Here is a 23,197-nt window from a genome sequence, read left to right on the forward strand (position 1 = left end):
CCCGGATCACTTTCTAACAAGAGACTTGAGACTCTACTCACCACACGTCTCCAAAAAATAGTCGTCCTGTCGAAGATCCCTTCAGATCATGATTTGTTTCGGATCCACTGACTCATTGCCGAAGCAGAAGATATGAAGAGACTCATGTGTTGATAATTTTCGTGAGGACTATAACGTCTGTGTCTAGATTATTTTTTGCATGTGGATGTCCAGTCGTTCATTCCATTTCTGGAGATGATGGTCTTTTCTTCAGTGTCTTGCCTTTGTTCGTTTGTCAAAGATCATGTGGCTGTTATTTACGTGGGTCGATTTCTGGGCTCTCTATTCTGTTCCATTGATCTATTTGTCATGTCTTTTCCCAAACGATAGACACTGTCCCGATTACTGTGGCTTTACGCTACGCCTCGAAGCCACGTGGTTGCGGTTCTCTGACTTTGTATTTCCCCTTCAATATCGAGTTGGCCCTTGTGGGTCTCTTGCCTCTCTGTATAAGTTTTAGAATTTAATTCATGAACACCCGCAGCATAACTTGGTAGGATTTTCATTGGGATTGCACCGAATCTATAGATCAGGTTGGGAAGAAGTGACGTCCTGAGAATAGTGAGTCTTCGTTTCCATGAACATGAATTATCTCTTCATTTATCAACTTAGCCTTTTAGCTCGTTCATCAGAGTTTTGTAGTTTTCCTCATATAAATCTTATACATATTTTGTTAGATTTATGCCTAAATATCTTACGGTGGGGCTGCTAATGTAATTGGCATCACGTTTCTAATTTCAAATTCCATTTGCTTATTGCTGGCAAGTAAGAAGGGGCCTGACTCTGTATATTGATTGGACCTTGTTCCTGCAAACTTGCAATAATCACATCTGTTCCAAGTTGTTTTTGTTTGTTTGTTTTTGGTCGATTCTTTCAGATTTTCTACATAGACAATCATGACGTCCTCAACGGACAAAGACAGTTTTATTTCTTCCTTCCCGATCTATGTATCTGTCATTTTATTTCTAGTCTTGGTGCATTAACTAGGATTTCTAGGACGATTTGAAAGGAGTGGCGTGTCATTCCTTAGCAGGAAAGCTTCGAGGTTCTCACCGTTAAATATGATGTCGCTTGAAGGTTTTTCGTGGATGTTCTTTATCAAGCGGATGACGTCTCTTCCAGTTTCTTAGTTTGCTGAGAGTGTGGTCCTAATTGAAAATGTTCATATTTTGTACCAGATAACTGAGAATTGAGGAGCGGACCAGAGCCGGTGGCAGAGACCATAAAAAGTGGAAACTAGACCCGAAAGAGAGACCAGTTCTTCCTTTAAGTCCTGCCATTGACCGGCCTGAATCTTGAGCAAGTGATCACGAGCCTCAGTGATGCTTGGTAAAGTGGGCCGAATCAGACAGTGCACGCAGAATGGCCGGCACCCGCCTGGGCTAAAGGCGAGCCCTCAGGAGGCGTCGGCCCTCACCGCCCGTCCCCGGGGGGAGTTCAGGGTGTCCTCTCCCAGCACCCCCAGCGGCCAGGTCCGAGCAGAACTATTTCATTCTCTCTTTGCTTGGGATCGCACCTCCTGGGACTCCCCTGGGATGGCTTACACGCTTCCGCGAAGTCTTCTGTGCCCGACTCCTAACGGAATAAGGCAAACTCCTGTCCGTTCAGCGATCCTCTTCTTCTTTGAGCTAATTTGCATGTCCTCCCTTCCTTTAGCTTCTAGACGCTTTATTTCTTTGTCGCTTGTTTTTTTCTGGGATGGAGCAGGTAATCCAATCTCGCAGTTGGTTGGCTCCTGGCTACCGATAGAGCATCCGAGACCTATAACAATTTACAGCTATTTCATTGATTTTTTTTTTCTTTCCATGTCTAGAAGTGAAATCTGTTTGTTTTGTGGGCCAGTCCCTGGTCCCTGACCGTAGACGCTCAGACAGGTGATCGTCGCCCCTAACGACTTAAAACAGAGGCCCAAGCAAACGGTGGAACAGGGCGTATGTAATAAGATACTGATGTTCCGGGCTTTGTCCTGGGAGCTTGGCTGGTTCATTCAGGAAGAATGAATCATGGGGGTTTTTGCCACCTGACACTTCTAACCTGTTTGAAATGCAAAGCCAGACGATACTCTAATCCATACAGTCCATAGTTCAGGTGGTATAAACTCCTTTGTTGAACATTTATCAAATAAAGCGATTATATATTTCTATGCAAGTCACTTTAACCCCGAACCGAAGAACATTACTGAGCTTCTCAAGCCGAAATTAAAAAAAAAAAAAAAAAATGCTCTTTTACTATCGATCTTACTGAGGCGCAATTTACATACAATGAAATGCAGCATTTTAAGTGCACACTTGGACGGGTTTTGACAAATGCATGTGTCCGTGTCACCGTCACCGAAATCAAGGTACGGAACACTTCCACGACCCCCGACCGGCATCCCCTGCGGCCCCGCCCTGGTCACTCGGCCCCCAGCCTCACTCCAGGCCGGCACCGTCTGCTTCCTGTCCCTACAGACTGTGGGTTTCATGATCCTCCGCACCCGTCTGCCTCTGCCCAGCGTGCCGGCCTCGAGACTCGCCTGCTTCATGGGCGTCGGCGGTTTGCTTTCGATCATCACTGAATAATCCCATTGTGCGAATACGCCACAATTTGATTATTCCGCTTACCTGCTGGCTGATGGACATCTGGGTTGTTTCCTGCTTGGGCTGTTTTCAACAAAGCTGCTGCAAGGGCCACAACGCAGGCCTGTGTGTTCACGTGTGGAGGGTCTGTGCTCTACGAAGCTTCCGCGGCCTCTCGGGGGCCCGGCGGCCGGAGCCGCGTGCAGTGTTCCCTCCGAGGTGAAGGACGTGTGTTACGTCTGACCCCTCCCCCCACCGAGAAAGTCATGATGCAGCCGGACCTATGCGAACCTCAGAGGCAGCTAGTCCGTTGCTAGTCCAAGCCGCTTACTGAAGACCCTAAAAACCTGCCCGTTTTGAGTGAGACCCAGAGTAAGACGAGGCCTTGCATACGCAGTCAGGCTGCTGCGCGAACCGCTCAGCCACGTGGGTCTGGAGACTCAGCAGACAGGTGCTGATTACAGCGTCTGTGGCCAACGGGGTGCCATTCGCGGCCTCCGGCAGCTCTGCAGGTGGGTCCCGGGGTAGGTTAGCGCCTTAGGGTTTTGGAGCAGAGCTATATTACCTTCTGAAGATAAATAACTATTTTCCTTTCAGAAAACACCTGAGTTGCTATTGAAAATAAACACCGAACGCTTCAGCGTGGGCCATCAAGTTGTCTTGTGGCCTGAGCTGTCCATCATGAACGGAGTGTCCCCCGACCCGAGGCAGGAACTTGGGTTCCCGCCGCAGGATCCCGTCAGCACGAGGAAGGGGTGTGTGTATGTACGAGACGGGGCGCCAGCGCACACTGCACGAGCCAGTAGCACATGCCCTCGGCCAGCACCATTGCCGAGATGACAGCTCCCCTGGGTCAGAATCTACGGCCTCATGAGGATGCCCGATGAGTGGCCGACCGAGAGAGAAAAAAATCGAGACGTAGTCTGCAGGTGTCTGCACATCATGCTGGTACCGCCCCATGTGGACAGCTGCAGACTATAGCCTCCCTCTGGGGGGACCCTGGGGACAGTGGTAAAGGACACTCCCCCAGCGAATGATTGCAGGGCAATGAAAAAATGGCCATCAAGATGAATGTGAGCTACCTCATGGACAGCGGCCAATGGTCCGGTTGGATTGTCAGGAACCTGGGACGTGCTTGGAAGCCGGCGGCAGGAGGTCTGGGGCAGAGGCAGGTGGATCGCTGTCTCCAAACGCACAGAAAATGTGAGGCTACGTATCCCACGCGGGCGCTTATAAAGGCGGCTGCGGCAGAGAAGGCACCTGAGAGCCAGGTGGGCAAGACGGTCCCGTTAGGTGGCACCATGAGCCTCTTTGTCCAGCCACCCTGCTCCTGGCCCGATGGGCTTCCGCGCCCAGAGGTCATGCGGGCGGGGTTATATAGCGACAAAGTCACGTGGATTTCTACTCTTCAGGACCAGTTCGGCTCTAGTCGCTGCTGAGTGCCGGGCCCGCCCTGCGTGGAAACCCGCAAGGATGTGGCACCACCCCCTGGGTTGGGGGAGGAGGCGAGGAGGCCACATGGACCGCTTTTAGCATGCCAGGGACGCTGAGTTGTCCTCACTGGAATGGACACCTGCCCCGGACGCGGACTTGCCTTCCCGGACCGCGAGGCGCCTGCCCGGCCCATCATCCCTGGGCCGCGTGCTATTGCCGTGGAACTCTAGCCGCCATGGCTTCTGCTCGAAGGTAATTTTAGAGCGAAGGAAACACGACGATGGACTCGTGACCGGGAACTTCACCGGTCTTACAGGGAAGCGGCTGGCCCAGTGGCCGCTGTGGCATGGACTCCCCCAGGCTCAGTCATAGCGGCAGCTGGCTGGCAGCGCGCGCAGGGCTCACGGGCCCAGGAGTCACGGGGTGAAAACGAGAGAGCCACTCCCGGTGTCCTCGCCTCTGCAGCCCTGGGCTCTGCCCGTTTAGAGAGCTTCGCCCCCGTGGGGGGGACCGCTTCCGCCGGAGACCCTACAACCGTGGCTCCGTGAAACCGAAAGCCGAGGGCCATCTCCGCGGGCCAGAGAGGATTGGTGGTGGTGGTGCTGGGTGGGGGGGTCCTTTCCCCTCTGGGGTGGTCTGTGCTGATTATAAAGGGGAAACCGGACCATCGCTATGCAGTCAGGTGAGGACTTCATGCTCCTGTGTCTCGGTGATTAGTGTCCATGGCAACAATCCAGTGCCTTCGGGACCAACGACGGTCCGTGCCCCCTAGAAATACACGCCTGGGTCATTTCCCCCAGGCGGGAGGAGCCTGACCCTCTGAGGTTCTTGCTGATGGCCAGTTGTAGAAACGGGGACCGTCAGAGTTGACTATTTCTTCTTTACCTTGATCTGAGTGTGACTGTGTATATGGTCACCATTTTTCCTATTCCTCTGCTTAAGTCCCTACAACATGACATAATAATAGATATCGATAGTAGTTAATCTTATCTCGGCATTTAAGTTGCCAGCTCTCAAAAGGGCGAGGTGACTCAGGAGCAGAGAGAATGGTGAACGAAGATGAATAAAGAGATTTATACCCTTTTTTTGGGGGGGGAGAGGGTTGGTGCATCTTCTGCTTTATGGAAGTTTCATGCTGTTAGATGGAAGCACGATTTTGCCGTTGCCTTTTTTTCCGGAAATTGGCTTGTTTTGTTATATGTCGTCCGTGCGTGTTTAGCCTTTTAAGAAACCACCCAGCGTTTCCCAAAACGTGTTCATCTACACTTCTCCACGTTTACCTGTACCGTCTCTCAGCCTCGCCAGCGACGGATCGTGCTCTGCTCACCGCACACACCCTTGCCGACCTGGCTACGAGGCTCGCGGCGGGCTTCGTCGTGGTTTTAATCTGCATTTCCCCGATGACCGATGAGGGCCACCATCTCTCCATGCCTTCATTGGCCATTTGCATGTCTTTGTCTGCGAAACATCCATTTAAAGCATTTACCCATTTTTCACATGTGGTTATCTCCTTACCATCGACCGGAAATAAGTCCTTTATATATCCTGGATAGAAGTCCTTTGTGAGATTTATGTATTATAAGTATTTTCTCCCTGTTTGTGGCCTGCCTTTTTATTTTCTTAATGGTGCCTTTTAAAATGCAGAAGTTTTAAATTTTGATGAAGTCTAACTTATTGATTTTTTTTTCACCTTACGTAACTCACACTGTGTCTAGCTTAAAAACTTTGCCTTCCTTATGGTCACAGAGTCTTTCTCCTATGCCTTCTTCTAGAAGCTTTATAATTTTAGTTCCTATGTGTTTGTTCAGGACCCATTTCTAGTTACATTTCGTGTGGTTTTGGGGTAGGTCAAGGTTCGTCCTCCCCCCGAGCCCCGATAGCTGTTCTAGCAGCCTTCGCTGAAAGGACTTTCCTTTTCTCGTTAATTTTCTCATCATAAATTAATTTGTCAGAAGTCAACTAAGCATAGATGAGCATCACGATTTCTAATCTCGTCGGAACCACATGCTCCCAAGTCAGGCCATCGCCAGCCTCCTCTCCTTAGATCATCTGTAAGAGGGGTCGGGCTGATACTCGGGTAAAGGAACCCACGTTGACCTCTGCATGCCTCGCATGGCGTGGTGTTTCCTGCGCTCGTGGGTGACTCACTGTGTCTTCTGCAAACTCGTAACAGCACACTGTGTGGCGTGCATCTGCGGTGGGCAGGGGAAGAGGCCGTCTGGTAGGAGAGCGGTTTCCTGCAGTCTGAGCAAACGCCTGTGGGCCTCTGCTCCTCTCTGCCTTCTTGTACCCATGTTGTCGGCTTCTAGCTTGGGAGTCTAGGTCGGGAAGGCCATGCCTGTAAACGTCATTCGATTTGTGAATTGCCGAGCTCGGGGCCCCGAGCTCGCGTGGCATCGAACCAGCAGCGCCGAGGTCACGGCAAATCCACTCTCCCTCAGCGTCGTTATTGTATGAGAGCTCATCTCGATTTAGTGTCGCTCAGTTCAGAAAGGCCGTGGCCTGCGGCTGGAGGAGGAGACACGAGCCTTTCACCGCGGCCGATCGAGTTCCCCTGGAGACCAGCCCTGTGTGCGCCGCGGCGCGAAGGCCGGGGCCTCGCCGTCGTTCACGTCCCTGATCCCTCAGCTCCGTACCGATCCGACTCTTCTCTCGACTGACCGAGATGAAAGGAACTGCTTTGCCACCGTCTAGGGCTTGTGCCCGGAGTCCGGGGCAACCTCTCTGGGTCCCTTCCGGCGTGGCCAGCCCGGCCCAGCGGAGTTCTGCACGCCCTCCCCCACTCCCAGCTCTTCGTGTAAGGGGGAGTCGTCCCCACCACGGGTGCCTCGTGAAGGGCGGAGATGTCGCCGGGGCGGCCAAGGAAGATGGGTGGGTGTTTTGCCCGACAGCTACGAAGTGGCCCCATGTTGCCATGGCGATGGAGGCGCGTCGAAGCCGCGCGCCTGAGCAGCTTCCCTGTTCCAAACGGCATCTGGTCGGAGCCATCGCCGGCCTTCCCCGCACAGCTGCCCCCCGAGTTCCCGCTCCGCCCCAGCTGTCCGGGGCTCTGCTGACAAATGGTTGTCCTTCACGGTGAAATTACAAACTGCACTCTAACTAATGAGTGTACTAATTCTTCTCCTGCCGCACGCCCAGCGCATTTGTCCCGCGAGCCTGTCACCCGGAGAAGCGCACAGACAAGGGCGGGCGTGCGGGGCGGGTTCCGCGCAGTCACCTTTACCGGCAGGCGCCGGGGAGGATGTTATGTCCCGTGAAATGTATCCGTTTTCCTTTCTTTTCTTTAAAAACGACTGAAGGTTGCAGGAACCTTGGCTTTTCTGTGTCGCTTGCCGAGGGCAGCCATTTACCGGAGAGGAAGGTGTCAACCGCCGGGCCACCTGCCGCCACCCCCTTCCCGCCTCCCAGCAAGTTCACTGTCACACCTTGTCTCTGCTCCCGGGGGAGGGGGTCCCCACACTTAGCTAGGGAGGCCAGCCTCAGCCTTCACCGCTTCCCCTCGGGAAGGTCTATTTAGGGGTCATCCGCAACCCCTTCTGCCACTGTTCTTAATTCTTTGGTTGAGCTTTAATTCTCTTGGTGCTTTGGTTTTGTAGAAGAGGAGACATCGGCTGAGCCTCTTCCCCATTCATTCATTCATTCATTCAGTCATCCATCCAGGCCTTACTACATGGCCACCCCTGTGCAGTCTGCCGCCTGTTGGTCCTTCCTTGTCTCCCAGGAATTCTGGGGAAGAAGGACAGTACTTGGGGACAGACCTTTCAGGTGCTCTGCAAACAAAAAGCAAGTCTCGTTTGTTTGTTTCTTTCTTGCGCCTCTGCCCAGCCCTGCTTCTCCTGGCAGGTCACACGGAGCCCGAGCACGTTGGTGGCTAACTGCAAAAAAAAAAAAAAAAAAAAAAAAGGGAAGCAGAAGGTGGCATTGTGACTGTGCCGGGCCCTTCGGAAATTCTAATGATGAGAGGCAGAGAGCCGGCCCCCACTTCCCCTTCCTGCACAGTGCGGGCCTGGGCGCCAGCGAGCAGTCCTCGCGCAGGAGCCCGAAGCCACCAGCATGGACCAAGAGACCCTGGGCAACATCGTCTTGCTGGCCATCGTCACCCTCATCAGCGTGGTCCAGAACGGTAAGGGGGGGCCCCCCAGGCGGGGGTAGCATGGGGGGCTTTTGTTAGCTCGTGGTCTGAGAGTCAGACTTGCACAGATCTGCGTGCGTGTGTGTGTGTGTGTGTGTGTGTGCACGTACGCACACTCCTGCTTTACCTGTGTGTCGTCGTACGTGAATGCGTAGAGGTGTGTGCATCTCTGCGTGGACTCAGGGTCTACCAGTTTCACGGGACGACTGATCCCGTCGGCAGTGCCGGGACAGGGGCCCAGGGGCGTCCCCAGGGGCCCCCCCGCAGAGGTGCCGGAAGTGCTGGCAGGCAGCCTTCTGACAGTTAATCAATGTCGCCGGAGAGGGGGTCTCGAAGCCCGGGAAGGGAAAGGGGGTGGTGTGTTCACTCAGACCCCGGGCTTTCCGCGTGCGGCTGGGGCGACCTCGGTGCGTCTGAGGTTACCTGTCAGGTGTAGGCTCAGAAAACAAAAACTAAATTTCAGGAGTGTGAAAGGAAAACCTCCCCATCCCTTTCTCGCCTGTAGTTTCGCTTTTTTTCTTTCGAAGAAACATGTTCTTTGTGATACTCTCTTTTCCTGTAGCGCTGTATAATTTCTGAAGCATTTTTCGTATGTGTTCTTTATTCACGTAAAGAGAGGGAGAGAGAGGGAGAGAAGTTTCTTTTGTTTGGTTTGCATCTCCATTAACCGAGCAGGGTCCCCGGAGCTGAGCGCGCAGGACTGTGCCGGTGGGACCTTCTCCCTGCGCTCCGGGTCTGGGCGGGGGCTGCGTCAGACTTTTCCGAGTTGCTCCTGTGGCTTTAGTCCTGCAGTTTATGAAGATGCAGAGAACAGGAGAGTCCTTCGTGGTGATTCCCATCGCGCTGCGGGAACTTCAGTGTTTAACCGACCCGGGATATGCTGACATTTCCCCCCAACTCGAGTGCCGACCGAGGCTGGCGATGAGCCTTCCAGACGTGGCTTCTCCGTGGCCCCACACCCCGAGGGTGTGTCCTGGGGGAGGACAACTTGGTGACTTTCTGACCCCGACGGTTTCGTGCTAGATTGCACGCAGCGCGGGGCGGCGGGGGGTGGGGGGAGGCAGCTCCGGAGGGAACGTGGAGCGTCCGGACGGCCACCTCCACCCCTCCGTTGGTGCGAGACGTTCACTCACTCCACACACCCACAGGGACCCGCTGTGCGCTGGGCAGTGGTCGATGCATGGGGTGCAGCAGGGGACAGGCAGCTACAGTCCCAGCCCCCAGGGAGGGAAGGGCAGTGGGGAGGGTGAGCAGCAGTCTGCGATGACCTCTCCGTGGAGGCCGTGCCGTGGGCGGGGGTTGGGCAGTGCAGGCTAAACTCCGGGGCGTCTCCCCCCGCCCTTCCCCGTAAACCCAGCAACGCAGCTGGGCTGAGGGTGTCAGGGGCCGGGAGCGGGCGCCCTCACGCCCGCCTGGGCGCACAGGGCTGAGCTCGGCCGGGCCGTGGCTGCTCTCTGAGCTGCCCCCTCTCAGCTCAGAGCTGGCGGCGGCCGGGGGAGCTGCAGTCTCCTGCCATGACAAGTCTCTTCGTCTCCCCTAAGGGAGAGGTACCAGGACCGGCCCTGGGCCGTCAGGTGGGGGCCGGTCTTTTCCGTGGTGACCTCGCGAACCCTGAGCAGGCTGGAGCTGGATGGTGACACTTTGGTTCTTTTGGGCGGGTGGGGTTCATTCAGGAGTTCGTTGGTGTGGGGGGGCGGGGTTTAGCTGGCCGAATGTCTAAAGGCCATTTAAGGTGGATGAGGACAGCAGTGTTCTCAATCACGGGGTTTCGCCAGCTGACCAGTGGGGCGCAGGCTTCCTGGTGGGGGACACACGTGTGGACAAGCATGGAGCTTCTGTTTTGGGTGGATTCCACACGGCCCCCATCCCAGCCGCTGCCCCTCCCCAGTGCCCTCTGAGCTGTTCCAGCCACATGGGGGCAGAGTGACCCCACGGCACCGTCCGGCCCGCTTGGAGGAGGGACCCACGGTTGCTCTTCTGAGCCCCAGGGGCCCCTGGGTGGCTCAGGACGAGCTGTGCTGCTCTCTGAGGCGCAGCCCTGGGCTCCCGCTGTGCCCCCTTAAACACGCCAGGCAGGGAGCGAGAGTGTCCCCAGGGACCTGGGCACAGCACCTCTGCGCAGTGTCAAGCGAGCTTTAGGCAAAGACAAAGGCCCAAATGTGTGTCCAGAGCCGCCTTTGCAATTCTAATCAGCCTCGACCACAGACCCACCTTACAGACTCCGGGAACATGCAAACACGGTGCTCCCTTCCCCGCCCCCAGGTCATCCTGCTCCCTTCCTGTTAGATTTAAAAATATTTACATGCCGTTGCCAGGCACCGCACACTTCGTCTTTGTCCCTCCCCGCGGCCCTCCGGCCACGGCCGTCAGTGTGGCCCCCGGGGCTCTGTGCTCTCGCACACGCGCGAGCGGGGTTCTTGGGGGGCTGGGCGGCCACCGCCTCAGTTGCCTTCTTGCCGCCCTGCGGTCTCCGGGGTCTGTGGAGCTGGATGGGGAGGGAGGGAGAGCTGGCAGCAGGGCCGCCTGACCCTGCCGCCCCCGCCACGCCCGCCTGACACACATGCACAGCGAGGAGGCTCGGTGGCACCGTGTGGGAAGGTCACACGCCCCACCCCGGGGTGTGACCGGCCCTGGACGCCGGCTCCTGAGCCATGGTGCGCCCCATTGCAGAAGTCTTTGCACCGTCCTCAGTGGCTCCTGCCAGACACCCCGCTAGTGGGGGGCTCACGCCCCACCGAGCATGCCCTGACGGTGGTCAGGGTCCGGAGCGTTGGCCTCGCATCCAGCATGTCCTGCTGGGCGTGACGCTGTCTCGATTCGTCCCTGCCCCCCAAGGGAACAGATCGATACTCTGGTTGTTCCTACTTTGCAGGTGAGCAGAGTGGGGTTCGGGGAGGCCGCACCGTTGGTGGGGGTCCTCGAGCCGGGAGTGGCGGCACTGGGACGCGAGCCCCCTCCGGAGGGGGGGCCCTTCCCAACACTGAGCGGAGACCCGCCCGCAGCTTCTGCCTCCCGGTCACGGTGCTGCCCTCCGGAGAGGCCCGGACCGCGCCCGCCGCTGCTGCCCTCACGGGGTCAGCTGCGACCTTCCTTCTCCGCCACACTGTTCCCCACGTGGCTTGGCTTCCCGAGTCGCTGGTCGCTGGGTCCGTCTTGCCGGGTTCTCCCGAAACCGCAGCTTTGGGCGTCTCCTGCGCAGAGAGGCTGTTCCCGACGTCCAGACAATTCCACGAAAACGGTCCGTGCGCGATGTGTCCCTCTGAGGACCCGTGTCGCCGCCGGCTCAGACTAACCCCGCGGCTCACCGGCATCTCGTGACCCTGTCTCCGACCCTGGCTTTCCTCCGCCGGGAAGCGGTGGTCGAAGGCCGTGTGTGGCGTGAGGTCGGGAAGGCCCTGGCGGTGCCCAGCGAGCGGTCAGCCTCCTCTCCCTGCGGCTCCGGCCCCCTCCCCTGCACCCATGTCTCTGGTTTGGTCTAACGTCAGCGGTTTGCCTAGGGACGCGTGTGAGCGGTCTTTGCACACACAGTGTCTGTGGCCTGCCGGGCGGTGGCAAGAGGGTGGGCGTGAGGGGGGTGGGGGCTGGGCAAGGTCAGCTGAGCTCTTCCAAGTGCAGCTTAGAAGGAAAGAGAGGCAGGTCTAGTGCAGGATCGGACTGAGACAGGCTCATTTCTGTCTTGTTTTGGGGGCGGGAAAGATCTGGGTGTGTTTCTGGGGCGAAGAGGAGAAAAAAGAAGAGACTGGCGGTTCAGGAAATGGGGGACACACCAATGAAGCAGAGCCCCGAATGGGGTCAAGGTCACGGGCAGCGGGCCCGCCCGGAAGAGAGGAAGGGGTTTGTCCTCTGAGCGAGGGGCTGACGGGGGGAAGGGCGGCCGCACGGCACAGCCTCCGACCGTCCCGACGCTCCCTCGGGTCACGGGCTCGGAGGCTGGGACGTCACCCCGGGTCCTCGAGAGGCCGTGCTCAGAGTTCTGGGGAGGTCGCCGGGGCTCGGGCGTGGCCTCGAGCCCTGGGCAGCGGGTGGGATGCGGGCGGCGGGTGTCACAGTGTGAGAGACGGCCCGGCGGGGTCTGCTCCTCACGGCGGTTACGTGGCCTCGTCTACGAGGTGCGGATGGCTCCGCCCCCATCACGGAGTTGGCGCGAGGCCCGGCAGGGAACCAAAGCCCCGTGCCTAGCGTGGGGACCCCTGCCCACGAGCCGGGCCGTCCCGGGGGGACGGTACGGAAGGCCACGCGAGGCTTTTAGTCACATATGTGATTGATAAGAGGCCTTTTCCACGCCTTCCGAGGAGGCGAATACGGAGTTGATGAAGAGGGACCCTGTGGCCGGTCCCCGACGATCTCACGAAGGCCTGGAGGCGGGGGCTTCATCGGCAGCCCAGCACCCCGTCTGTAGACCAGCCGGCCGGGTGCCGTCTGCTCGGCGGCAGCACCTTTAGGGTCCGCAGCGGTCACCCTTGTCTGCTCCCTGCCACCTCCCCCCAGCCTGGGCTCCCCGCTCTCCGCCTTCGCCCCCACACTGAACACGGCGACTTTCCGATCGCACCCGTCGGTCGCTGCCTGTTTTTCTCCAGACGGAAGCAAATTCCGAACGTCTCAACGGGGCTCTCACCAGGGTCACGGGCTCTGGGCGCGCGCAGGGGCCACGTGTCGGGGCGCAGGCCGTCTTCCCGCCTCGCCCGCTCACCCCTCGCTCTGTCCGTCCATCCGCTCTGCTGGGCGCGCCCCGGCCGTGTGCACCTGCTCGCTGTGCATTGTCTGTCCCATTCCCGGCCAGGACGCCAGCTCCCGGGCCCCGGCTCCGTGTGCACGCGTGTGTGTGTGCACACGTGTGTGCGTGTGTGTTGCTCTCAGACGCAAGCCGAGGGTCTGAGTGTGACGGGATAAGTGTCGTGGAAAGGACAGCCCACCGCCTACCGCTCGGGCGGCCTCGTAGTTCTCGGGGTTCCGCTCCCCGCTCCCCATCGGAAGCAGGACTCACTGACCCGGGGACAGTTCTCAGCTCTGGACTTGTGCATATTCCGTCCCGCTAAGAGGAGGGCCCTCCCCTGCAGTCCCCCGTTTTCCCTCCTCCCTCTGCCGATTCCTCAGGTGTAACCCTCGGGGCCACCACCCCCAGGACGCCTCTGGGACCCAAGCGCTGAATGCGGCCGCTGGCCCGGGCCCCGGGAAGCAGCGAGTTCTCACTCCATCTCTTCCCGGCGTGCGTCACTGTGGGGGAGGCGGGGTCCACTTCCCTCACGCACCCGTTTCCTCGGCCGTAGGGGCGCGAAGTGGGGGGCTATGTCTCGCTCAGAGACGCACCCCCACAGCGGTTGGAGAGCAGCAGCTGCTGAGTAGGTTCTGACCGACACTTCGGGCCGTCTGAGGCCACGTCGAGGAAGCACGGAGCATTTCACGGGGGGGCGGCAGGCTCGCCAGCGGAGCGCGCCGGGCGCACCCCAGACGCAAACCTCTCCCCGCCAGGGTTCTTCGCCCACAAGGTGGAGCATGAGAGCAGGACGCACTCGGGGCGCAGCTTCCAGAGGACGGGGACGCTGGCCTTCGAGCGGGCCTACACCGCCAAGTGAGTCCAAACCCCGACCCTGTGGGGCCGCCCGGCCGAGTGACCCGTGTCGGCCCGGGCCAGCCTCCGGGATGCGGGGGGCGGGTTCCCCCTGCGGGAGGCTCGGTGAGCACCCCTCACCCCCTGGGTGGCGGGGGGGTGGGACCCCACACCTCCTCGATCCTGAGGCCTGGGGGCTGCGGAAACCCAGCGGCAGCCCGGCCCTCGTCGCCCCTGGGGGCAGTCCGGGGGTGACACGTCCACTTCCTGATGCCGGTCGCTTGGGCAGCCAGGATGTGAGCAGAGGAAATGAGGAATTAGGCGACGGTTTTCCCCACTCTCGGTCTTCGCTTTTGAATAAACCAAGTGTCGTGTGGAAACGCACCTGGCCGGCCCGGCGAAGTGGACAGCCACCGCTCGGGGCGAGGGCGCCGGCGGATGCCGTGGGACCCTACCTCTTCCCTCCACGCGGACGGCATTTACACAGAGGCCCCGCCGGCATGTCCCCCGCCCCCGCGTGCCTGCCCCAGGCCTGTCGGAATGGGGGTCTCGGCCGCGAGCTGCTGGCGGGCCTCAGGCTCGGCTTGCAGGTGGCTGGCGCCCCCAGGGACCCTTCCAAGGGAGGCGTCGTGGCCCCCATGGAACGGAGTTTTAGGGTGTCAGGAACAGCTCAGACACAGGGCCGGGAGTCCCCTGAGGCTCCGTGGTAACGGCCAGGGAGAAGGCGCCACCCGCCGGGGACCGACCGTGTGAACCGAAGTGACTTCAAGGGCTCTGCACCGTGCAGGCCTCCGTGACGACCCCGACACGCTTCCTCCGCGGCCCATCATCCCGCTCAGCTACTTGTCCTTGCTCTAAACGCAGCCCAGGCGTGGGGGAGCCGAGGGCGGGTCTCGGCGGTGCCCCTTGTCCTCGTCGGCCCCCGTTTGTCGCCCAGCTTCTAAACTGCCGTGGACACAGTCCGAGCCACTCACGGGCGCGTTTGTAGGGCCGTGCCAGGCTGACTCCCCGGTCCCCACCCCCATGTGTCCCCGGTCCCACCCCCAAGCCCAGTGCTCCGGTGCGGCTCGTCCTGCATCCTGCTCTCAAAGGCACCCCTCGCTGAACCGCCCTTGGGGGATGGGGGCCTGTCACCAAGGGGGCCTCAGCGTCTCAGGCCCCGGCATCAGATCGAAGGCGTTTCGGACCCACTCGTAGGAGGGCAGGGAACTCGTGGAAGGCGCCATCGGCCACCTGCAGAGGGAGAGGCCAGAGCCCCTCCGGACACGGTGCGGGGCAGCCGTAAGGTCGGCGTGTGACGGGGGCGCCATCGAGGCCCCTGTGGACTCGGTGCCTCCTCAGCGTCCCACGGTGTCCTGCGCGAGCCTCGGCCCGCCCGCTCCACGGACGGCAGGCAGGTGGCCACGGGCGGAATCCCGCCGGCCCTTGTGAGACGCTAAGTCGCCGTTTTATGGCCACGAGGATGCAGCGGAGCAGGTCAGGCTGTCGCCTCTCCGCCCGGCCCCCGAGGAGCCAACCGGCTCCGCCCCTGAGAAGCCACCGCCTGCCACCGCAGCCTGCAGTGTGATGTCTCACGTGTAGGTCGCCGGACCTGCCAGGGGGCTGGGCCCCCGCCGGGCGTCTCCGCGGAGGAGAGGAAACGGGTTCTGAGCCCGCGTCCCACGTGGTGGCCTGCGGGCCACCGCGCGTGGGGTCCCGAGCGAGGAGCGTGCTTACGCGTGGCGGGTTTCGGGCGGGTGGCGGACGACACCGAGCCGAGCCCGGGGCTGATGTCTCGTCTCCGTCTTTGCTTATTCCACAGCCAGAACTGCGTGGACGCGTATCCCACATTCCTCGTCGTCCTCTGGAGCGCAGGGCTCCTGTGCAGCCAAGGTGAGGTGTGGCCCTCTGAGCGCTCCCTCCTGGGACCCGGCCTCGGCCTCACGGAGGCCGCCGCGGTGCCCGGCCTCCGGCTCCGATCTGGGAAGCCCTGAGAGGTGGCGGACGCAGGGCCACGTGTCCGGCTGCTCTGTGCCCGCCGGGCGGTGTGGTAATGCGTGGCCGAGGCTCGCTCCCTGCGGGCCGGTTTAAGGCTAACTGTGACGCGGAACCCGTAAGCAGCATCCTTACGCAGAGACGAGGGCATTATTAATGAGAGCACCAGAGGGATCCGCCCTGTGCCCGCTGTCCTGTCCAGCCCAGGTCCTTCCTCAGGCCTGCGTCCGCAGAGCCACAGCTGGATCCAAGTGTCCAGCCTTCCCTGGGTTGTCACCTGCCCACAGTCTGGACTTCTACCAGCCGAAGCCCAGCGTGCATTTAAAATTAAATGGGAACCAGACTCAGATTTTTTGGTCCCCTTTGGAGACGGGCACTATGTCCGGTGGAAGTTTGGCGTGGCCTGGCTGGTGTCCATGCTGCGGCCTAGCAGGCTGCAGCAGAAAGGCCACGAGCGTTCTCGACGACCTGTGTAACCCTCGTCACCTTCCCCCGCGTCGTAAAGCAGGCAGGCTGTGTATTCTTCCCCCCGCCATGATCCCCGAGGACACTTCAGTTCAGGGGGATGAGGTAGCATGTTCAAGGTCGCTCAGCTGGTGAGCAGCAAACCAGGACGAGAGCCCAGGCTGTTTGGGCTAAATGCTGGAGTTTTCACCAGGAGCCTTTACTTCATCATGTACACAGCACGTGTTCATCGAACACCTCCTCCGTGGCAAGCCCTGTGCCTGGATGCACGGAGGGACCTCAAGGGAGAAGGCAGGAAGGCACACGGAGGTTGGCGGGAGGAACCGTAGAGAACCAGTGAGCGGATAAGTTACGGCCAGGAATGGAAAGCGCCGCGAGGGGCCAGTGACAGCGAACAGAGGCGGGCGGTGGCCTCTTCCTGGGCTCCGCGGGCCGTTGGGAAGCTCGCTGTTTGTTTAGTTCCTGCTTTCTATCCTGGGCCAAACAAGAACCGTGTCCAGCATTTCCTGAAAAGTCGAGTCGTGCTACACTCATTCTAGGTGCGAGGATTCCTCCCGTGTCTTGGACGACACTGGGTCTAGGCGAATCTAGAATCGTTGCAGCCGGACGCACGCACGGGGCGTCCGCAGGCACGTCAGCCTGGGACCGTGCATTTCCTGTCGAAACAAGCATGGGCCTCTCGAGGGGACGAAGGTGTCAGTCTGCCGGGCTCAGTAATGGTCACGTCTTGTCAATGTAGTAAATGGTAGGAATTTTTAGCTGAGAGGAACCCCAGAGATCACTCTATCCGAAACCCTTCACGGCACAGACAAGGAGCCCAAGCCCCGAGGGGCGAGTGGCTTGCTCGAACCTCAGAATTGTGAGCCCAGAGGTGAACCCACTATGCGTCCCTTCCGCCACTGCTGTTCTGGGCGGCCCAGGTCCCCGGGGCGTGCACCGTGCCCGGCCTGGAGCCCGGCCGTTGCCCACCCGACTGCGGTCACTGTTCGGCCCCGGGCGAGGGCAGGGGAGATGGGCCGCTGCGTTAGCACAGAGCCACCCAGGTGGGACGAACGGGAGAACGCACAGTGAGCTGTGACAATTTCGTGGCTTTCGGAGAACAGGGCGCAGCTCACGAGCAGAGCCTTCTGTGTTTCGTGAGGCACAGGGGGTCCCTTGAAGAGGCCCAGGCTCAGAGCCGGGCTCAGGGTTCGAGTCTGCCCGTGCCCCTCCCCCCGACCAGCACACCAGCCCGAGCGGCCACACCTGGAAACAGAAAAGGTGGCGGACATGAGAACCCCTCGGGAGGGAACGCACGATGCCCTGGGCCGTGGCCGGAGTTCACGCCGGCCCACGGTCGGCACCCGGGGCCTCGGCTTGTTTCCGCGGCCCACAGCGATCGCGTGGTGCCCGGGGCCGGCGTTGCGCGAGCTCGGCACGTCTTGGCGTCTGCCGGACTGACTGACACAAGGTCCCCCCCTCTTCTGCACACAGTCCCCGCCGCCTTCGCGGGCCTCATGTACCTGTTCGTGAGGCAGAAGTACTTCGTGGGCTACCTCGGAGAGCGGACGCAGAGGTAGGTGCGGGCGCACCGGGGGCCACAGGGAGCCAGGCTGCTCGGCCCGGAGGAGTGACAAGTCACGGCCACCTTCTGCCTGGCATGCAGGCGTCTGGCGGGGGGGGGGGGGAGCTGGTGCGACCCCTCCTCCTTCTGTCCCTGAACTTCGCGGACTCTGACTTGACCCAGGCTCCCGCTGAGCACCACCCGCCCCGCCCACCCCCCCACCCGGCGCTGTTGGGCTCGCAGACACTCAGGGCGCACGCCTCGCAACGCCCGCCCCCTCCCCAACCCGCCAGGCTCTGGGGCTTGGATGGCTTCTCCGTCTGGCCTCCCCAGGCCTCCGGGGAGAGAAGCCTTTCGATGTCTGCCTAGAGAGGGGACGACTAACGCTTGCGCCTTGTGCTAAGTTCTCTTGGAGTGACGGACCTACTGGGGACCAGCGGGGTGCTGGGGAAACGAGATGCCATCGCAGGCGGAGGGCGGGGACTGAGCACGGTCACCACGGCACATCCGGGCGACAGCGCGCCTCGGAGGGCAGGGGGCCCGAGCCCAGCCTTCCGCGGCCTCGTCCCTTGTCTGGTTCACACGCCACCTGGCCTTGTGCAATGGCACACTTCTCCGGGGGCTGGTTAGCATCCTTCAGCGGCGGCAGGTCACCGCCTGGCGGGTCACCGCCTGGCAGGTCCGCAGGTGGACACAGCACACCTGGGGAGCCAGGCGCCCGAAACTGAGAGACAGGCAGGTTCCAGGGTGACAGGCAGCCGGGAGGAGGAGGAGGAGGAGGAGGAGGAGGAGGAGGAGGAGGAGGAGGACTTCCCGCAGTTCTTTCCAGCTCACGCCCCTCATTCCTCCCCAGGGCCCCCCTACTCCCCCTCTAAAGCCACGACCCCAGCAACTCTCCCCCAAAGGAAGCCTTTATTCTTCTACCCGAGGAAGTGTCTACTCTGCCCTCCCCAGGAGAGTGCCCGTCGTCAGGAGTTGGGGGCGGGGGGCCACTTGCCTGAGGTCTTAAAGTTGCTTTAATTCTAAGACGATCCACGGCACTTGATAAAACGTGCCTGCCTACCCCTGGCTCTTTTTCCCTTTAAAGCTAATTACAAGCAGGGGATGGGCAGAGGTGGCAAAAAGAAACACTACAACACAGACTACGAACCCGAAAATCCTCGGGTTCTCCAGACCCCACCGGAATGTGAATGGCCTCGCCTCTCAAATCCCCCGGGTCTCCCCCATCGGATGGCAGTAGGAGGGTCCCGCCCGCCCCCTCCCCACGGCCTGTGCTGGCTTCCGCCCTCCTCGCCCCTCCCTGGTCCCCGGCGGTCATCACTGACCAGTCACGGTCTTGCCCGCTGACCTCCTTAACAGGTGTTCTCAGCGGCGGGAACGGCGGTCCCGTGCTCCAGGCTCATTCCCGCAGGAACCCAAGCACAGCCGGGGTGCGTTCCCCTCAGGGGCTCTGCGGCGCGGCCCAAGGGGGTCTTCAGTTCTGCCTTCCAGAAACCACTTGGGCATACCCTCCCCCATCGCGAACCCCGCCTTTCGTCCGCCCCCCTGCGTCCTGGGCTGTATCACCATCATCGGAGGCTGCGGCCACCGCGCTGGCCTCACGCCTTCGGGACCCGCTGCGGCCCTCGAGGCAGCAGAGGAGGCGTGCTCAGCCAGCTCCACCCCCCCGCAAGACGTCTCCCTCGGGCTCTAGGGACAGTCTTGCTTCTCCGGCTTCTGCAGCTCTCTCCTCTGCCCCACGAGGTGTTTATGGCTCTCGCTCTCAGTCCTGCGGCCTCCTGCCCAGCACCCCTCCTCCCCGCCCTGACCGCCCGGTCATGTCGCCTGCGGCCCCCGGGACTGCGCGGCAGCGAAGGGCCGATCTCGGCTTCTTCCCCGTCCGTTCCGAGCGGCTCTCTGGGCCCAGACTCAGCGGCAGGCGGCGCTCCGTCCTGCGGCTCTGTGACTTCTGTCCCCGACCTTCCCCGGCGGGCACGGGGTTGCTCTCTCTCCCTGCCCCTCGCTCTCCCCGGCCCTGCCCCCTGTTGAAACGCCCGCTGAATGCAGGCGACCGGGGACCCCTCGAGGCCGCGCGGGCCTCTCTCCCGAGGACGGCTCGCTCAGTAGCACGCATTTGCCGAGGGCCCGCGTCACTGGCCAGACGGCGGGGACGGCACCCGAGTCTCGTGGAGCTGTCCTTTCCATTCCCTTCAGAAGTCGCCAGGTTTAGAGTGCTGTTTCCTCACCGAAAGGAAGAGGGCTTTAAAGCCAGAGGGACCGTAAAGTTTTGCGTGAGGCGGGGAAGGGCCAGCGAGTTGCCCGAAGCCACGTGGCTGGGGCGGGAACCTGGGTCACCCCTCATCCCACACCACCCTCCCCAGAAGTGTCAGGCACACAGGAGCTGGGGCTCGTTGGGCCTCTTTTATGTCTTCCTGTCGTGAATGACATCCCGATGCGAAATGCCTGGTCCTTACAGACGCTTAGTGATTTAATCCCGACCGCTGACGCCCCCCTCGCCCACCCCCCATGGCCAGAGCCACGCACCAGCGGCGGAGGAGAGGCCGGCGTGGGCCTGGGTCCAGCGCGCGGCGTGGACCGTCGGCCCTCGCCCGTCCCCATGCTCTGCCCCACGGCGGTCCTCGGCGGCTCCGCCCGAGCCCCAGCCAGGTCCGCAGCCTCCCTGAGCGCCCCCTCGGCCCGGCTCCAAGCCCATCGAGCGCCCGGCGGGGGCCGCGTCCGCCCCGGCCCCTGTGCCAGCTCTAGCCTTCCACGCCTTTCGCACGGCCTGGGAGGGGTTAGGGCGCCGTGGCCTCGCCTCCGTGGGGTGGCTTGGGGTGGCGGTCCCTGAGACCTTCGAGAGGTCCCGCCCGCATTCGAGAACAGCGCTCTGCCGCCGGGAGGCACCGCCACGTCCCACCCGAAGCGGCTTCCCCCCGTCCCTCCGCCTGGTTTCTGAGCATGCGGTGGCCTCGCGCGCGTGGGAGAGATCCCGGCCACCACGATATTTGACGTCTCACCGTTTAATCCCTCCAAACCCTCTGTTCTCGGTCGGAAAAGCAGGCTCCTGTCCTTTCTTTCCACTTGCTTGCCGGCGCGAGCAGGTGAGTCGGTCGGAATTCGCCTGCCAGAGCCACCATCGCAGGAGCCCCGGACTGGGCGGCCAGTCCAGAAGCTCCGCGGGTCACGGTCCGGATGCGGCGCTCTTCCTGGGCGTGGGGGCGGCCGTCTCCCTCGGCTGCCCTCGCTCGGCCCTCCGCGCGTGTCTGTCCAGATCCCCTCTCCTACCAAGGACAGCAGTCGGAGTCGGGGCCACGCCGGTGACCTCGCTCCATCCTCGCCACCTCCTTAACGACCTTATCTCTACGTTCAGCCGCTTTCGGAGGCCCTGGGGTTTAGGACTTTAGTGGGTGGGACACAGTTCAACCCATAACCCTCCCTTTTGGGACCACATTCTCCGCCTACCCCCCGCCCCCCAACAACAACAAAAAAAACGATAGAACGTCTTAGTCCGTGAGCGTGACTTGCGGTCCCAGGAAGCCGGGGGAGAGGGACGCGGATGGCGGGGGACAGGGGCGCCCCAGCTGGAGGTGCTTCTCAGACTCTGCTGCGCCCGGAGTCCCCGAGGGAGCTTGTCACCACGCAGTTCTGACGCGTAACTCCCAAGGGCCCGCGGGCCGCGTTTGGAGCGGGGAGGGGGCCGCCGCTCACCCATCGCGGGATCTCGCACACCTGTGCCGGGGAAACAACGGGTCACACTGCGAACCTTTGGGGTCCCTTTAAAAAGGCAGAATTTCTAGCGTTAGACCCGCGGAGGCCACACTCGCTCTCCACAGGGAAGAGGCTCAGCAGCGTTGACCCGCCCGCTCGGCCGGCCTGGCCGCCGAGGGTCCCCTCGCCGAGGCCGCGTCGCGGCCTTCACGAGCTGCTTGGCCAGGCTTAGTGAGCGCCACGCACCAGCCACAGCGGTCACAGGATTCGGCAGAGGGAGGGAGGGGGCCGCGGTGGTGGCCGGGCAGAGTAGGCGGTCACATACCCCTGGCCCCAGCTGCCCATCCGCCTGGGCGGCTCAGGATTTAGGGCCTTTGATGGAAGGGCGGGAACACATACATCCTCTGTCTCTCCACCCGCTAGAAACGCCCCCGTCTTCCTACTGGGGGCCCCGCTTCTCCTCAGAGCGAGCGTGAGTTATATCCCGGGCCGGCGGGTGGAGCCCTCAGCCACCAAAGTGCCTTTCAGGCTCCTTGGGCCTCGAGGGCCCGTCTGAGTCCTCGCTGCTCCCCCGAGGCCCTCCGAGGCCTGCATCATGCCGTTGCCGGTGGGCTCGCTCAGGCGAGCCGGGACGGGACCCCAGGAAAAGGAGCCGTCACTCGACCCCCGCCCCCACCACACGCACACGCACGCACGCACCATCTCCAGGCGGGTCGGGCTCTGTGCGCAGCCGGGCCGCGCCCCGGCACAGCTCCGCCCTCGTCTCTTCCAGCACGCCCGGCTACATTTTCGGCAAGCGCATCATCCTGTTCCTGTTCCTCATGTCCCTCGCCGGCGTCGCGAACTATTACCTCATCCTCTTCTTCGGGAGCGACTTCGAAAACTACATAAAGACGGTCACCACCACCATCTCCCCTCTGCTCCTCATTCCCTAGCCGTCGGCCGAGTGCGGGCCGGCGCGCGTGCGGCCCAGCGACACCTGCAAGTCGTCGTGGTGACTCAGCCCCCGGGGGGGGCGGCCCCTCTCTCGGCGGGAGAAAGAGCTGCCGGGCTTCGCGGCTTGAGTCAACCCCAGACAAGTTACTAGATCCACTCCGTGTGCTCCTCGACTTACCCTGCCTCCTGGAGATGTTTCGAGACCCGATTTATGTTTTCCTAAAATAAAATACAGACACGTGTTTTCGGCTGGTGGACGAGTTTTTCCGTCGGGCCTGTCGCTACAGCTGAACGTGTGTGATTTTCTCAACCTGATGATAATAAAACGTACACTATCCTCACACGCACACACGCACACGCACACCTGGAAGGGTGGTCACCAAAATGTCAGCCGCGATTCTCTCCGGGTGATGAGAGCTGGGGTAAGGTTCAGCCTCTTGTTTATATATTTGCACATATTACTTGATATTTCTTAATGAGCAACTAAATGCCTCTGAGACGCAGCCGAAGCGCCGCCCCTTCCAGGAAGCCTTCGCCAGCCGCGGGTTGCCCGGGGTCTCCCACGACCGGCCACAGCACCCTGCACGCGGCTCCGCCACCGCGACTCCACCGTGCCACGTGGAGGCGTCTGTGGAGAGGTGTCACTCTGCCCCCCTGAGCCATTAGCTCCTGACCGTCCCCGATGCCCCGTTTACTCTCCCTTTCGTGTGCCAAGCTCAGGGCCGGGCGCGTAACAGGCACCCAACGACTGGGAACTCAGACCAACGTCCTGCAAAGCGCTGGGTCGCGGCGGGCTGCAGGTGTGAGGTTCACTGAGGAGTTCTCTCGTGGGTCCTGAAAAAATGTGTGCACCGTGGACGGACGGGCCGGCCTCGGAAGCG

General features: G+C 61.2%; 1 protein-coding gene across 1 annotated transcript; it reads left to right on the plus strand.

Annotated features, from left to right (window-relative positions):
• The first annotated feature begins 8,015 nt into the window (after positions 1-8,015).
• LOC107514309 (arachidonate 5-lipoxygenase activating protein) lies at positions 8,016-22,680 on the plus strand. The gene is made up of 5 exons (XM_016151874.2): positions 8,016-8,154; positions 13,633-13,732; positions 15,513-15,583; positions 17,624-17,705; positions 22,153-22,680. The coding sequence occupies exons 1-5, from the start codon at positions 8,085-8,087 to the stop codon at positions 22,313-22,315; spliced, it is 486 nt and encodes a 161-aa protein (XP_016007360.1). The 5' UTR covers positions 8,016-8,084; the 3' UTR covers positions 22,316-22,680.
• Positions 22,681-23,197: the final 517 nt, after the last annotated feature.

The sequence above is a fragment of the Rousettus aegyptiacus genome, unplaced genomic scaffold (genome assembly GCF_014176215.1).
Source record: "Rousettus aegyptiacus isolate mRouAeg1 unplaced genomic scaffold, mRouAeg1.p scaffold_m13_p_11, whole genome shotgun sequence".
In the NCBI taxonomy this organism is placed as follows: Eukaryota; Metazoa; Chordata; class Mammalia; order Chiroptera; family Pteropodidae; genus Rousettus; species Rousettus aegyptiacus.